Source organism: Dermochelys coriacea, chromosome 1, assembly GCF_009764565.3.
Source record: "Dermochelys coriacea isolate rDerCor1 chromosome 1, rDerCor1.pri.v4, whole genome shotgun sequence".
NCBI lineage: Eukaryota > Metazoa > Chordata > Testudines > Dermochelyidae > Dermochelys > Dermochelys coriacea.
In genome coordinates, this window is record NC_050068.2 from 113,103,880 (window position 1) to 113,118,285 (window position 14,406).

General features: G+C 38.5%; 1 protein-coding gene across 1 annotated transcript in view; it reads left to right on the forward strand.

Annotated features, from left to right (window-relative positions):
* EDAR (ectodysplasin A receptor) overlaps positions 1-14,406 on the forward strand; it is a 93,577-nt gene that overhangs the window by 67,609 nt on the left and 11,562 nt on the right. The window contains exons 6-9 of the mRNA XM_043509158.1: positions 9,629-9,715; positions 12,931-13,059; positions 13,155-13,220; positions 13,528-13,600. Coding sequence (XP_043365093.1) covers positions 9,629-9,715; positions 12,931-13,059; positions 13,155-13,220; positions 13,528-13,600 — 355 coding nt within the window. The remainder of the gene's footprint in view (positions 1-9,628; positions 9,716-12,930; positions 13,060-13,154; positions 13,221-13,527; positions 13,601-14,406) is intronic.

Here is a 14,406-nt window from a genome sequence, read left to right on the forward strand (position 1 = left end):
ATGAGCATTAGCTCTGGATATCAGTCAAGAAAGTGCTGGAAATGACCTCACTTTTGCTCTCCCAGATCAGATCTCAGATAAACATTGGATTCAAGTACATACAGCTCTTTGAGTAAGAACATTGCAAATCCTATGAAGATAGAAGGCCTACGATGGATGCTGCCTTCAACTTAGTTGCATGTCTGTTTTGATATATCCAAGTGAATGAACACCTGGCAAAACATAAAGGTGTAAAGGAGACTTGGTGAAATACAGAGAAATTAGTGGCCTGTATTCGATGAAAACAAAGATACTGTGGAAATGGGGATGAGGACACTGACTAAATCATGCTTCTTATATGGCTACAGTTTGTAGGATATTGACCAGTATCTCATTAAGTTATAGAATCTCAAGGTTGGAAGGGACCTCAGGAGGTCATCTAGTCCAACCCCCTTCTCAAAGCAGGAGCAATCCCCAATTTTTGTCCCAGATCCCTAAATAGCCCCCTCAAGGATTAAACTCATAACCCTGTATTTAGCAGGCCAATGCTCAAACCACTGAGCTATCCCTCCTCTGTCCCATAGACTGCAGCTATGGTTATGAGTGATATCTGCCCAGCTATATGGTACAGATACTAAATAGATTGGAGGCCACAAGACCTTTGTGAAACAAGACTCTGACCCCAAAACTACTGAGATACACATATAAGAAAGAATACCCCGGGACAGCTAATAAATACATCCACTTGCAGTACTCACAGCATAGTCAAGTGCATTGTGCCAAAAATGTGGCCTTTTTTTTTATAGCAGCTATGACAGCAGATCAATCCAAAAATCATTCCTTCTAATCCGCCCCCCCCACTCACATGCTGAAAGAAGTGGTATTAATCAACCCATCAAGGTTTTTAAACCTAAAACACATGTACTAATGGTCTGACAATTTAATTTTTTTTAAAAGAGATACTAAAGTAATTTTTTTATTACCAGAGTGAGGCTAACATCTGGAAATATCCCTTTTGTTGTTGTTGCATTCTTAGAACTTTAAAACAACCAAACAGATGAGAATTTAATGTAGTACAAAATAATTTATTAAAAGGCCAAGGGCTTTGTATGTCATGTTCCAATCAGAAGAACACTTTTATAGCTATGTTTTAAAGACCCTGAATTCTGGGCCTTTAGCTGAAGTGCTTAAAACACTTAACACAGAAAAACTCCTTACAGTACTAGTAATACTATATACAAAGAAAAAAAAATATATAAAAATTTGTAACTCTCCATTCTTTGTAATATCACCATTTTCTTTCCTTGCCAGTTCTATCCTTTTGTATTTGATCATTTCCCCCCCCCCCCCATTACCCCCTTCCCCCACCCATTTCTTCCTTGTATCCAATGATGCTTACAAATGAATAGCCTTGTTAGCTGGAACTGACAAACTTATTTTCTTCACTTCTTTGATCTTAAAGCACCCAATTCCTCTTGCCACACAGAATGGAAGAGATGTTTAGGGAAATATTCACTAGGTGGTGTAGCCCAGCTCTCATTCCCTTGAGGTTTAGCATCATTGAGACAAGAGTTTGAGGTTAGATCAGGGTATATTAGCCTCATCCTCATTTCTTATTCTAGACAAAACCTCAGAGGGAGGGATTCGAGGGCCAACAAAAAAGAAAGCCTGCTCAGTCACCTGAAGCCTGAGGATCTATGGGAAAACTTTGTTCCAACTATGTAGATCTTGTGTCATCCTTTGAGAAGGCCTGCCTCTCCATGCTGCCTGTGGAACACCAGCTCCTAGTCTCAACTCATTCAGAAGCCATGATGCCATGTTTTTTTTTTTTCCCACATGAGCAACAGTGGAAAATTCTAGGGAGTTGCCACAGCTTTGCCCCCTTTCAGTTTTGCAAGTCTGCCCCAAAACCAGCAGAACCCTAACTTCATGCCACTCACATAGAAGGGCTTCCAAGGTCTCATAGCAAGACTAGGAGATTAATGTCATTTTGGGTCTATTCTCCTCCATCTCACATTTTTGGAGCCATTATAGTAGAATTTCAGCTCTTTTTATCCCCTTCATGTTGCACAGCAAAAGAGTTGTTAGACCCCATATACAGAGTTTAATTCACAGAGCAGAAACCTAAAAATTATAGGTGCCACATAATAATTACAACAGTTATAAAATCCAAAGTCAAAGTACAACACAGGCAAATGAAGTGCCAAACCAAGGCCACATAGCCTAGCATAATCATCACCTCCGCTCCCTCGAGAGAGCACTGTTACAGGGTGCACTCACCGCTCATAGCACCTCTTCCCAGCCATCCTGGGGATTAGCTCTGCCAGATGTTGTGCCCTCCTCAGGTGGTGGCTCTTCTGTCATCCTTTCATCCTATGAACTCCTCTCACTCCAGGAACTGCAGCATCCCTTTCATGACCTGGCCTGCTCCCTCAACATGGCTCCCCCTTCCAGGGGGGTGTCACAAAATCTTTCCAGAACAAATCATCCCAGGCAGTACACTGTCCTTGGCCTGGCCTGTGCCATGTCCCCAGTGACTAGTAAGGGACCCCAGGCACACCCTCTACTCCATGTTCCAGCTCAGTGTCCTTCCAGTCAGCAGCCAAAGTCTGCACTCCCATTCCTTGGTGCTTCCCCCCGAGCCTTCGCCTACCTTCTTGGATTCCCTCCTCTTTGGGTTTGCCAGCCTCCCAACTCCCTCCTCCCAAGGAGTAACTGTGGACTACCCTTTATAGTACCAACACACCTCCCTTCACCCAGGGAGTGACTGTAGATTTCCTCCTGGGCTTTATACAGGCCTCTCCTTTTCCTGCCCAGCTAAGCCTCATTTAATTAACCTCTGCTCCCTGACTCCTCCTCCACATGCAGCCTGAGGAGTTAATTGGCTCAGCTTGCCACCTTCACCCCTCCTGGGCTTGTGTAGGATGGGACACCCCATCAGAGCCACTCAATCAAAGACACAAGAGAAAAATGACATTGCTACTTGAAGGGGTAGCAGAGAGAACACAACAGCACAAAAAGTTTCCTTTTGTGTGTCTTAACACCAGTGGCTACTTACAAGTTTGGCAAGAGCTAATGTAAAAGTTTGAATGTATATTGCCAAATTATTACAGGTTTAAAAGGCTCAAATTTGGGAGCTAAATTATTTCACAATGAGCATGATCTCATGGCCACTGAAGACAACAGGAGTTCTTACACGGATTTCAATAAGCACTAGGTTGGGCCCCCAGTATCTCTTTGGCTGTATTTCTGGAAATGATACCATTATTGCACACCTCACAAATGCCATTTTTACTATTCAGCAATCTTCTCCAATTTAAGGTGAAATTCTATTGCCTGGAAGATTCTTCCTCTTAGTTAGGCTAATATTAGGCACCTAAATAAATGGACTGATTTCAACAGATGCTGCAGCTCCCATTTGGGAATTGCACCTCTAATAGACCACGCATATAGGTGCCTAAATTTGAAGTCACACTTTGAAAATTCTGGCCTGTGTTTAGCAGATAGCTAGTCCTATACTTAGAACTAGATTTACACTTGTAGTCTTGGTTCAAGGTGCCTTGCTCAGGGCCAGTTACAGATTTCACACCTTCGTTGCCTTTCACCAGACTAGATTTCAGTCCAACCCATATTCTGGGTTACCTTTATTTTTTTTCCATTTTGTCTTACTTTGGCTCCCCTCACAGCCCCTACACGAGCTGTTCAGAAGGCAGTACGTTTCTAATAAGTATACATTACCATTCATTCCCCTAACATAGTTTTCCAGACAATTTTAAATACACACTATTTACAGAGTTGCTGTGATACTGCCAGGTATTGTAAATGCACATATTTTTACAAAAAGAAAAGGAGTACTTGTGGCACCTTAGAGACTAACAAATTTATTAGAGCATAAGCTTTCGTGAGCTACAGCTCACTTCATCGGATGCATCCGATGAAGTGAGCTGTAGCTCACGAAAGCTTATGCTCTAATAAATTTGTTAGTCTCTAAGGTGCCACAAGTACTCCTTTTCTTTTTGCGAATACAGACTAACACGGCTGCTACTCTGAAACCTGTCATATTTTTACACTGTGTATTAAGTATATTGTGAAAAAGCTGTGACAACCTAGTTGGTGTTCACCTAGAGCAGTATGCTTCAAGAACACCTAAGAAGTTACACACCAACATGGTGTCCTGCCGGCTTTGCTGCTGCTGACACTTCTGTCCCAGTAGTAGGGCCCCCTGGGACTGACCAGCAGAAGGAGGAGCTGCCATTCTCTCACCACCACTCCAAGTAGCTGCACTGAGGAGAAAAGGGGTCATCTGAGCTTTGCTGCTGAGTACCGCCATGCCCAGCCCATACACTGCATGTATCCTCTTGATTGGCCTCTAGAGGCACAGATTTTGGTTGGCATTACAAGGGGAAATCTTTGGAAGGCAGGGGAGACAAGATGATGATGAAAAGGGAAGAGAAGGTGAGTGGAACTTAGGAAAGGAAAGTGAATCATAGAATCATAGAACCATAGAATATCAGGGTTGGAAGGAACCCCAGAAGGTCATCTAGTCCAACCCCCTGCTCAAAGCAGGACCAAGTCCCAGTTAAATCATCCTAGCCAGGGCTTTGTCAAGCCTGACCTTAAAAACCTCTAAGGAAGGAGATTCTACCACCTCCCTAGGTAACGCATTCCAGTGTTTCACCACCCTCTTAGTGAAAAAGTTTTTCCTAATATCCAATCTAAACCTCCCCCATTGCAACTTGTGAAGTAGCAGGAGAAAATATTAGGGCAACAGCTAGGAGAAAAGCAGGTAGGAATAGGGAGGCAGAGGATAACAAATAGGGAGACAGAAAACTGGAGGAAGAAATATCTGGCATGAATGGATAGTGTGGAGATCTGAGAAAAAGCAATGAGGGGAGAGAGAGAGACACAGGGAAAAGGAGAAAATTTGATGGAGATGGTCACTAGATACAGGAAAAGAAGGAATTAGATGGGGAGGGAATACAAGAGGCAGAACACAGAAAGGGGAGTGAAGAAAAGGGAGGTGGGAGACAGAAAAGAGAAGGAAAACAAACAGATACACCCACAACTTCAAGACTGGTCACTGGCATTGATGTTTTATTCATGTTCATCCAAGTTTGTGTTTTAGGGGCGATATTCAGAATGTGCCTTATTATACTTTTAAATATTGCCCAACTTTTTTTCTTTTCAATCTGCACATCCATGAGGACTTCCAAAACCAGACTGTATTCAGTTCAAATACATGTAATAACTTTTAAAATCCATGCAGGATATTTCTCCTAATACGGTTCATTTCAGTATCCACCGCTTCACTAAACAAAGAAAAATAATAATAAATGTGCTTTTCCATTTGTTCATCACATTGCACCAGCTTTTATTAAAAGCCATATATATTTTCTGGGCAACATGTCCACAAACCTCCCCCTGTGCCTGCCACCCAACGAGTGCAGTAGTGTTCTTTATTGTGAATTGGGATTGCTAAGTACAAATAATTGTAATAGCCCTGCTGCACACAGAAGAACTGTTCTTTAAAAGGAAAGAAAACACAAAAGTTACTTTAATGCACAGCACCTGATCTGTGTTATGACAAATGACTGGCTACATAGTGATTGAAAAGTGAAAGCTGTTTTTGAGTTACAAAAGCAAATTCAAAAGTGAAAACAACTGTAATTATTCTCTTAAAACAATCAAAATTATTTTTAACACATTTTTGAAAAATAAGGCTGAAGGCAGAGTCTGAGTCCAAAGAAAACTTTGATGACCAAATTATAATCTTCCTAAATAACAAGGTTTATGATGGAAAAGCTGACAAACCCTTAATGATATAGCACTGCTAGCGGGTGTTTTTATTACATTCCAATGATATTACATACAGGTGCCTAAGAATGTAAAGTACATTGCCATACAACTGGATTTCAGCCTTTTTTTCATGGCCAGAATAGAGTGATTTCCATATGTGGTGCTGCATGCACTTAGAATTTCTCTGCCTGAATTATGTCTAAATCTTTAGCAATAATGTAAGTGACATCATCTGCATTAGAACCAGAATTAGGAATGTGGTCTGTGGGTACAAACTAGACTTTCATAGTCTTGATGTATTGTTGGGTGGGAAAAGAGTGAAAGCTCATAAGGGGTTGGGTTTTTTTTTCATTTTATCCATCGAAAGCTGACAAAAGCTGGCAGCATATTTAACAAAAGACCTTCAAAACCTGGCAGTTTTCACTTCACCTTTTAATGCAGGTGCATTATTTGGCATATTCTTCAAAACCACATCCAAAGTAAAATCTTAGCTCACAATAAAATCTGCCAAATTATTAAATTTGATATCAGGCTTAAAATGGGTGTGATTACTAACACTTATATAAGTATATTTGAAAGATAACTCTATTGTAGCATCAGAGTGGAGTTCGTTATGACATTTACTACAAAAAAAACCCAATTGATCCCATTCCTAGGTAATCATAGGAAAATTCTTGTTCAATCATTCTGATCCTACATGTATTGAACTTTGAGCCTGAGAACAGACTCCGAGAATAGAAGACTCCTCAACATGCTGATGTAGGACAGGGTAGGATATCTATCTCTCAGTTTGAAGTAGGAAAGTAATGGTGTGAAGTGCAGAAATGGCTCTCTCTGATAGCATCTCTTGGTCCTTGTTTTACACCCTGACTGTTCCTCCAGTTCATGGAGGAATGACAAACTGTTAACAATATAAGAGTGGCTGAAAGTCTGATCAAGCAAAACAGAAACAGTTGAATTAATACATGCTTGAACTTAACTAAAAAAGGACGAGCTAGAGCTTGTTGGATTATCTAAAAGCAGACAAAGCAGCATATTATTTGCCTGTGTTACTTGAACTGCAGGGTAAGAATAGCTATTTTTGACTTGGTGCAGCCTGGAAGAATTGTATGGCATCACTATTGTTTTCAGCCCATTTCATAGGCTGAACACTGATTTAAGTCCCCCACTATCAAACTGTGATGAAGAAATAAATAGATAAAAGAGGGTAACATTCAGTTCTGTGCAAAGAACTAGCACAACGGTAGAGAAATTCAGGGATTATTTATCCTTAATCTCCATTTCTAATAGAAACTAATTTCATTTTTATATTTTGAATGGTCTAACAGCAAAAGGTGTTTTAATGGCTTATATCTAACTTCTCTTTGGACCAGGTCTGTCACAGAGAAGTGACCAGAGGTCAAAGTAGAAATGGGTGCTCATTCTGGAGCTTTAGAAATTTAGGGGAGTGGGGAATTAAAGAAAAAATAGGCTAAATAGCAAATAAAGACTTCCTTTTTTGGGAGCTATTTCATACTATGGAATATAGTTTTCCAAGAAACATGGTAAAAGATCCCCATCTGAGATATTTAGATAGATTTGATAGTGTACTACAACATATAGGGACCAGTCCTGCACTGGTAGGCAAATAGATTAGATCACCTACTATGCAGTGTTGTTGTATCTGTGTCGGTCCCAGGATATCAGACAGACAAGTGGATGAGGTACTATCTTTTATTGGACCAATGTCTGTTGATGAGAGAGACAACCTTGAAGGAGAACTCTGTGTAAGCTTGTCTCTCTAGGTGACCTAGTGGGTCTTTTCCATCTGTAACTTCTATGAGTCAAACCCTAAAGTCCTTTTTCAGGCAAAACTCATATTTAAACAAATGGAAAACTGAGTCAATGAAAGTTTTGCCTAAGTAAGGACTGATTAAGGACTATTGGACTTGGTTCTATTATTTATTCATCGTAATTCACAAGAATCCCATGAACAGAACGGGGTTCTTAGTCATCAGTCTGTTTGCTAAGGCTTCTGCAGACTAAGGGCTGTCTTCCAATATACACATTTTAAAGATTAAACAGATGTAATTATTTTACCTACATAGCACTGAAAGTGCCTGAGTTAACATACCAATATATTTAAAATTCTATAGAAATAAATGCTATTTCAATTTTAAAAAGGAAAATGTAATAAATAATATTTATTTCCTTCCATACCAACAAATGAGGTTTGGAAGATGTTTTGCCATTGTTATAGGAAAAAAACCTTTTTAAGTCATCTGCACTGTATTCTTTGTGCCAAGTTAAGAGTATGTGTTTATCATTCCAAATACACAGTCACATTTTATATTGGGTAATATTTTTGCATTTTCTAAAAAACATTTTGTTTATTTAAAGATCATGTATATTTCTCTACTTCAACGGCCATGAGATATTTTTCATACCCTACCAGACAGCTTAATTTCCTGTCAACCTTAAGTGATGGGCCAAGACCCTGAAATTCTGTACCACATTTCCCAGAACAGCAGAATAGCATTAGTCACTTTTCAGTTGTGGTGTGAATTTACCAGACTAGGTCTTTGATGATTATTCTATCCCCATGCTCCCACAAACACACACTAGCTGTACAATACTTTTAGTCTTAGAAGAATTAACTCACTAATACTTGCCTTTTGCTACACAAGGTAAATGTGAAGAATTCGTGATTTTTGCTTGACGAGGACTACATCGCACCTTAGATAGTTCAAAAACTTTTCAGTGTTTGCGTTTGCAGACTTCTTTAAAAGTTCTTGCAGGAGTGATGAGAATGGTCTTTTCTAACCTTAATTTCTAATTCCTATTTTGGAATCTTATTACAGTGAGATACTCAGAGTATTCCTAGCTTCAGGCTTAGTTCCCACTGTTTCTGTCTTTGCCTAGAGTCAAAAGAAGCTTGCAGGATTGGTATTTTGCCCCAGTTTGTGACCTGATTTTCCATTCTGAAAACATAGCACATGTATTTTATCACAGCTGAATTTAAAAAAATTACTATTGGTTTTTTGTAATCAACCACAGAAATCTGGTAGGGAAAAGAACCTATTAAGTTATCCTATCCATCTCTCTCGGTCATTGCTAATTGTTTTCTACAATAGATGTAAGGGCTTTGTCTTATAACAATGGTGATTTACAGTTTTTTCTAGGTGATGGATTCTAGCTGGCAGGATCATATGAAGCATGTTGTCCTTCCAGGCTGCAAAAAATATGCATACTCCCTATGCAGTTTCACCAAGAGGAAGGCATTCTGCAGAACCGTTTACCATCTTCCCTAGAGTCTCCACTGGAAAAATGTAGCTTTAAATATTAATCAAGGCTCTATGGAAATCTTACTGATGGAGGCTGCCTGAGAGAGGCACTCATTTGATGAATCTCCTAGATGATTTTCCTATGTTGTGGGTTGCACTGGCTAGCTCCAGACTCCATAATGGAGCAGGGGTTGTGAGTGACTTGCGTCACTTTGACTCACTCTTGGCAGATATTCTGCTCCCAGTTCACACGAGGGGAACCTATTGAGAAAATCTGACACTGTGTATATCATAAAACATTTTGTCTTTATACAGGTTAATAAACCAGTCAGTGAGGCTTTGAAAATTCCCCCCAAGTCCTATGCAAAATATATATTAAATACATTTTTCAAAATGCCAGAAATGTACTTGCGGATTGTTGACATAGCTGTTGACATGGAAAATAAAAGTGGGTGTGTGGATTATTTTTTAATGAATGGGAAATTCAGTGAAACAGAGTATGTGCTCTGCTTACTACTACTAGATCAAGACATGGCTGAAACTTCACAAGGTAAGAAGGGAAATTTATGGCAATTTTGTTACTATTGCAGGTGCTGGCATGACCTCTGGTGTTTCAGCCATTTTCCCAAGTACCTCTGGCACAAACACGCTCTCGCCTTTTCAACATGCACACAAAGGTAAGAAAAGCTTCCCCAGGTTTATTTAGCAGCTATTTCTTCAGAATACAGTATCAGCTGGTATAACGTACTGTTGAACTGAAAACACCTTCTGTAAAATTACTTTGCACTATTTTTCCACATTTGAAGAACCACTAAAAATAATAATAATTTACAATGGTTTCTTATTCCTGGATTAATCAATACTATTACTTCAGTGGAGATGGACTTAAAATGGACTTCAACTGAGTTGTACTGATTTATGCCAGCAATTAATTTAGCTCAATATTTCTTGCAACAACGAAATGTTATTATGCCCCAGCAGAGCCTGGCCAGAAATATTAAAATAATTTAATATAACTATGTGGCCAGTCTCTTTTTGGACTAAACAAACAGTTCTACAATATTATTTTTGGTTTTTCAAAAATACATGAAAATAAGAAAACTATATACATAGTGGGGGGGGAGGGGAAACAACTAATAAAAATTATCAAAGCTGACCATTGTGTGTCTGTTTTTGTGATGTTGGAAGCCACGTTTCCAGATATTTTATTGTCTCATTTTTAATTCAGCTTCCCACACTCTTTGAAGTATTAATAATTTTCTATAACTCTACATGGCTTTTTAGATCCTAGCTTATTGCCTCTGATTTTCATCTCTGATCTTACCTACCTTATTCTAAATTCATCTTCTGTCAATGCTATGTGCGAAATCTATGTTAGAAAAGCAAGTATAACCGTTCTTTTGCAGATTGTGGCTTGATCTTTTCCCTTTTCTTACCTCTCTTTTGAGAGAATTAAAAACCCCTTGAAGCAAAATGACATCAACATGATCAAACAGTCCTTCTGAAGCATGGAGACTATATGTTAAAATATTCAGATGCTCTTTCTGAAGTAAGGACAGATGTAGTTACCCCTATGATGAATTTATTTCATGAATGAGCTCCAGACATTGAGAGAAATATATTAAGTAAGCTTTTAAGTTATTTATTATCATTATTGACTCTGTCTTTGGCTTTCAGTTTTTTTCTCTCTGATATCACACACACAAAATTTTGGCTTGAGTGCAAGATCATGTCTCTTTGGATCCCACTTCCACTTCACTGCTGAGGGAGCATTTACTTTTCATGGCACTGTTTATCTGAGGAATAATGAATCTCTTTGACATTCGTTCTTAAACAATTCTTTTCTGATGCCTAATTTTCATCCTGGTTTTATTAACTTATTTATATTCTGATATAAAAGTTAATTTGACTTATTTGAAAATTCCAATCAGGCCATCGAGTGTACTATACCACAGAGGATGATCTGATGAATGCGAATTATGCATTATTCAGTTTGCTAATTCAGTTCACTTTCAGTTTTGCTTCATTTTTCAGCATTCAGTAGTATTGATCATAGTATTCTTTTGATGTGCTTACTGTCTGTTGTTGAGCTGCCAGATACTGCTTTGGCTTGAATCCTACTGAAGAAAGCAGTCAGCCATGGGTCAATTTAGACCTCAACCTGCTTCTCTGTGCCTTGCCTGAGGGATTAGTGGTAGGACCAATGCTCTTCTGAATGTATATGTTACTATTAGGTGTTATTCTTTAGGAACTATAATGTATATTTTCATTGTTGGGCAGACACTGTCCAGACCTAACTCATGCTTCCAGCCAATTGTCAGGCTGCTAACATGATATCCAGTTACAGATGTCACATTATTTAATAAAATTATCCAACTAACGCTGGTTGCTAGCGGGTTTTAGGTGGTTGTTATGTTAAGCACCTAGCCTAACAATTCATTTTACTGAGCCTATCTCCGTAGCATAAAGACAGTGGGTGTTAGAATGACATATTTGTCAATGGCCTTATACTTCGATTTCATAACAAGCATAGCCTTGTACTTTCTTCCCGATATTGCTCTGAAAAGAAACTATTAGAATCATTTATCAATTATTCCCTTTTTCAAATCTTACTACTGTAATTCCTTCTTTGTGGGTGGCTCCCAAAGATATATTGTCTAGACAACAGCAGCTCCTATTCTGATTGAATTTTTCCTTGTTTTAAGATCCCTTTTTTGGCTCCCCATCACATCAAAGTTGTGTAATTTATTTTTAAGCAGTGGTTTCATCCCAGAGAAGCATCTGTAAAAATGGCATCAGACAGGTTTTATAATCCATACAAACCAACACAAATCAAACTATATATATTAGAGTTTTCACCTGAACTTCTGATAAATCTTCCAACAGAAGAATTTTAAACATGTTCACACTAATGGAACATTACCAGCTGTACACCCTTTTTGTATGTTGCTGTAGGTCTATGAAAAGAAATTACACATTTTGCTGTTTTACTGACTTGTTCCATTGTTCTATAAAGGAAAGCTAAATAACTGATTTTACAATTAGAGAATCTCCAACTTTCACTCAGGGTTGAGAGCTAGCAGCTGTTCACAGTTACACACAATTAACTGCAATACCGTATGTTATGATATGGAGGAACACCATTTTCTGTCTGAGAAAAAGCCAAATCCTATCTTCAGATGTGCACACACAAAGAGCCCACTGAAGCCAGCTGTGAGTGCAACCATGGGCAAAACTGGGCCTACAAGTCTGTTATAATTTCCAGCTGACATAAATTTCAGCATACTATTTTCACCTGTTAGTAACAATGACAAACCTCATTCTCTCAGGAGCAGGATAACAGTGGCAGAAAAGAAAATTACCAAAGGAATTTCATCCACATATTTTATTTTCATAAATTTCCTTTTTACAATAAGTAAAGCATAAACAAAATTTAATGAAATAGTTTGTGTATATAATTCTAAAAAACTGAAATATGAAAAGAGGTCAAATTTTGGTAGCTCATATTTCTTATTGAAACATTGAAAGTTTCACAAGGTAATTGGAAGAGCATAGTATATTTTCCTCTTTATACATAATTTCTTTTAATATTAGAGGACATTATAGCTTCCTTCATCTCTGCAGGACTAGCGTTTGTTGTAAGTATTATTAACTATTGTAGAACAAATTACACTGATATGTAAAATTCTGTATACTGGTTGGCTTTTGAAGCATAAGAGCTAAGTTTTGCAGTGCTTCATCCAGCAAAGCTCCAGTTCAAATAAATTAATTAAGTTTTAAGTAAATAAAGAAATGAATTAGGGATTAAGTTTAGTGCAGACCACAGACTGATAAACATTCTTTGTTTTCAATAATGTCTCCTTTACAATAAACTATTTCTTTGTGTCTCCAGCAGATCTTTCAGGACAAGGGCATCTGGCTACTGCTCTTATAATTGCCATGTCTACTATATTCATAATGGCTATTGCAATTGTCTTAATCATCATGTTTTACATTGTGAAAACGAAACCTTCTGGTCAAGGTAACTGTACGGCATAATAAATTCCAGTTGCAAAATGCTATCTCCAGACAACTGCTGAGAATGACTCTTAATAAGTTACATTCTTTATATTCTAGCCTGTTGCACCAGCCATTCAGTCGAAGTCCAAGCAAATATGCAAGAAGAGAAGAAAGACATACAAGGTTTGAGCTGTTTTATGGTTTCCACTTTCTCCACACCAGATAACACAGGTCTTAAACTCCCTTAATCCATCTTCCTGTGCAATTCCCCTTTTTAATTGTTTAAACTCCAATTCCATTTAGTAAAGGAATATGCAGAAAGGTTTCTGTACCACCAAAATTGCACTTAATCCTGATAGAAATTAAAAGTGTAGAAGAATTCAGGAAGATTTAGGTTTGTAATAAGACTGCCAGCTGACAAAGCTAGTGAGGCAAATCACACATTTGCAAACTCTCTGTCAATTAAATGTCTTTATTTTTTGATTTGCAGAAAATGTTGTGATTTTCTCAGAGAAAGAGGAGTTTGAAAAACTGACAGCAACTCCAGCTAAGACTGTTAAAAGGTATGTGAAAAAAAACACATTATTTTAGCTTAGTTAAGGTGAAAAAGGAACATAACCATTTCCAGATACTTGAAGCAAAGGAATTATTTAGCCTGGCACAAGGGAATACAACAAGAAAAAAAGGAGATGCAATTAAGACAAGGGGAAAATAGGCTAAAAGCTTCCTGATGGTGAGATCTAATGAAATGAGGAACAGTCTGCCACAGGAAGCGCCAGAAGCCCCATTGCTTGAGTTTTTTAAAGCTAGACCTGGGAGTTGAAAATGTGCTAACAATCTTGCAGCAGCAGGGGAAAGACTAGATGTCTTAATAAGTATTTTCCATCTCTAATTTCTAAAATAGGATGGCAAATGCTAGTGTGGGGGAGGGCTGATCATCCCATCTCCCTCTTCAGCCCTACAGGGCTCTGTCATCTTTCCTGACAGCTTCATTTTGGTAGTGTGTGCCAGGAGTGTGGTTTTCAGGTACGTGCTCTTCATTAATCTTTTCCCTGCTGCCTATCAGCCAGCACGGGAGAACACATTGCCTGCTCCAAACACCAAAAAAGCACTTTATCCCTAACTTTATTGCTCAGCATCTAGATGGCACAAAGTCACACAGGTCAGTAGCCTTTATATTATTGATGGGTTGATATTACCAATGGTCTCTTAAAACCATAGTAACCTGGGTCAAATTTTTGTGCTCCCTAAGGGCTACAGTATTAGAATTAGCAGAGTGAGACCCACCATTAGAAATGTCATTTGGTCTGAAGGCTCTCAGAGCACATGAGGAACGATAGCAGGGACCACAACAGCATTCACAAGTTAT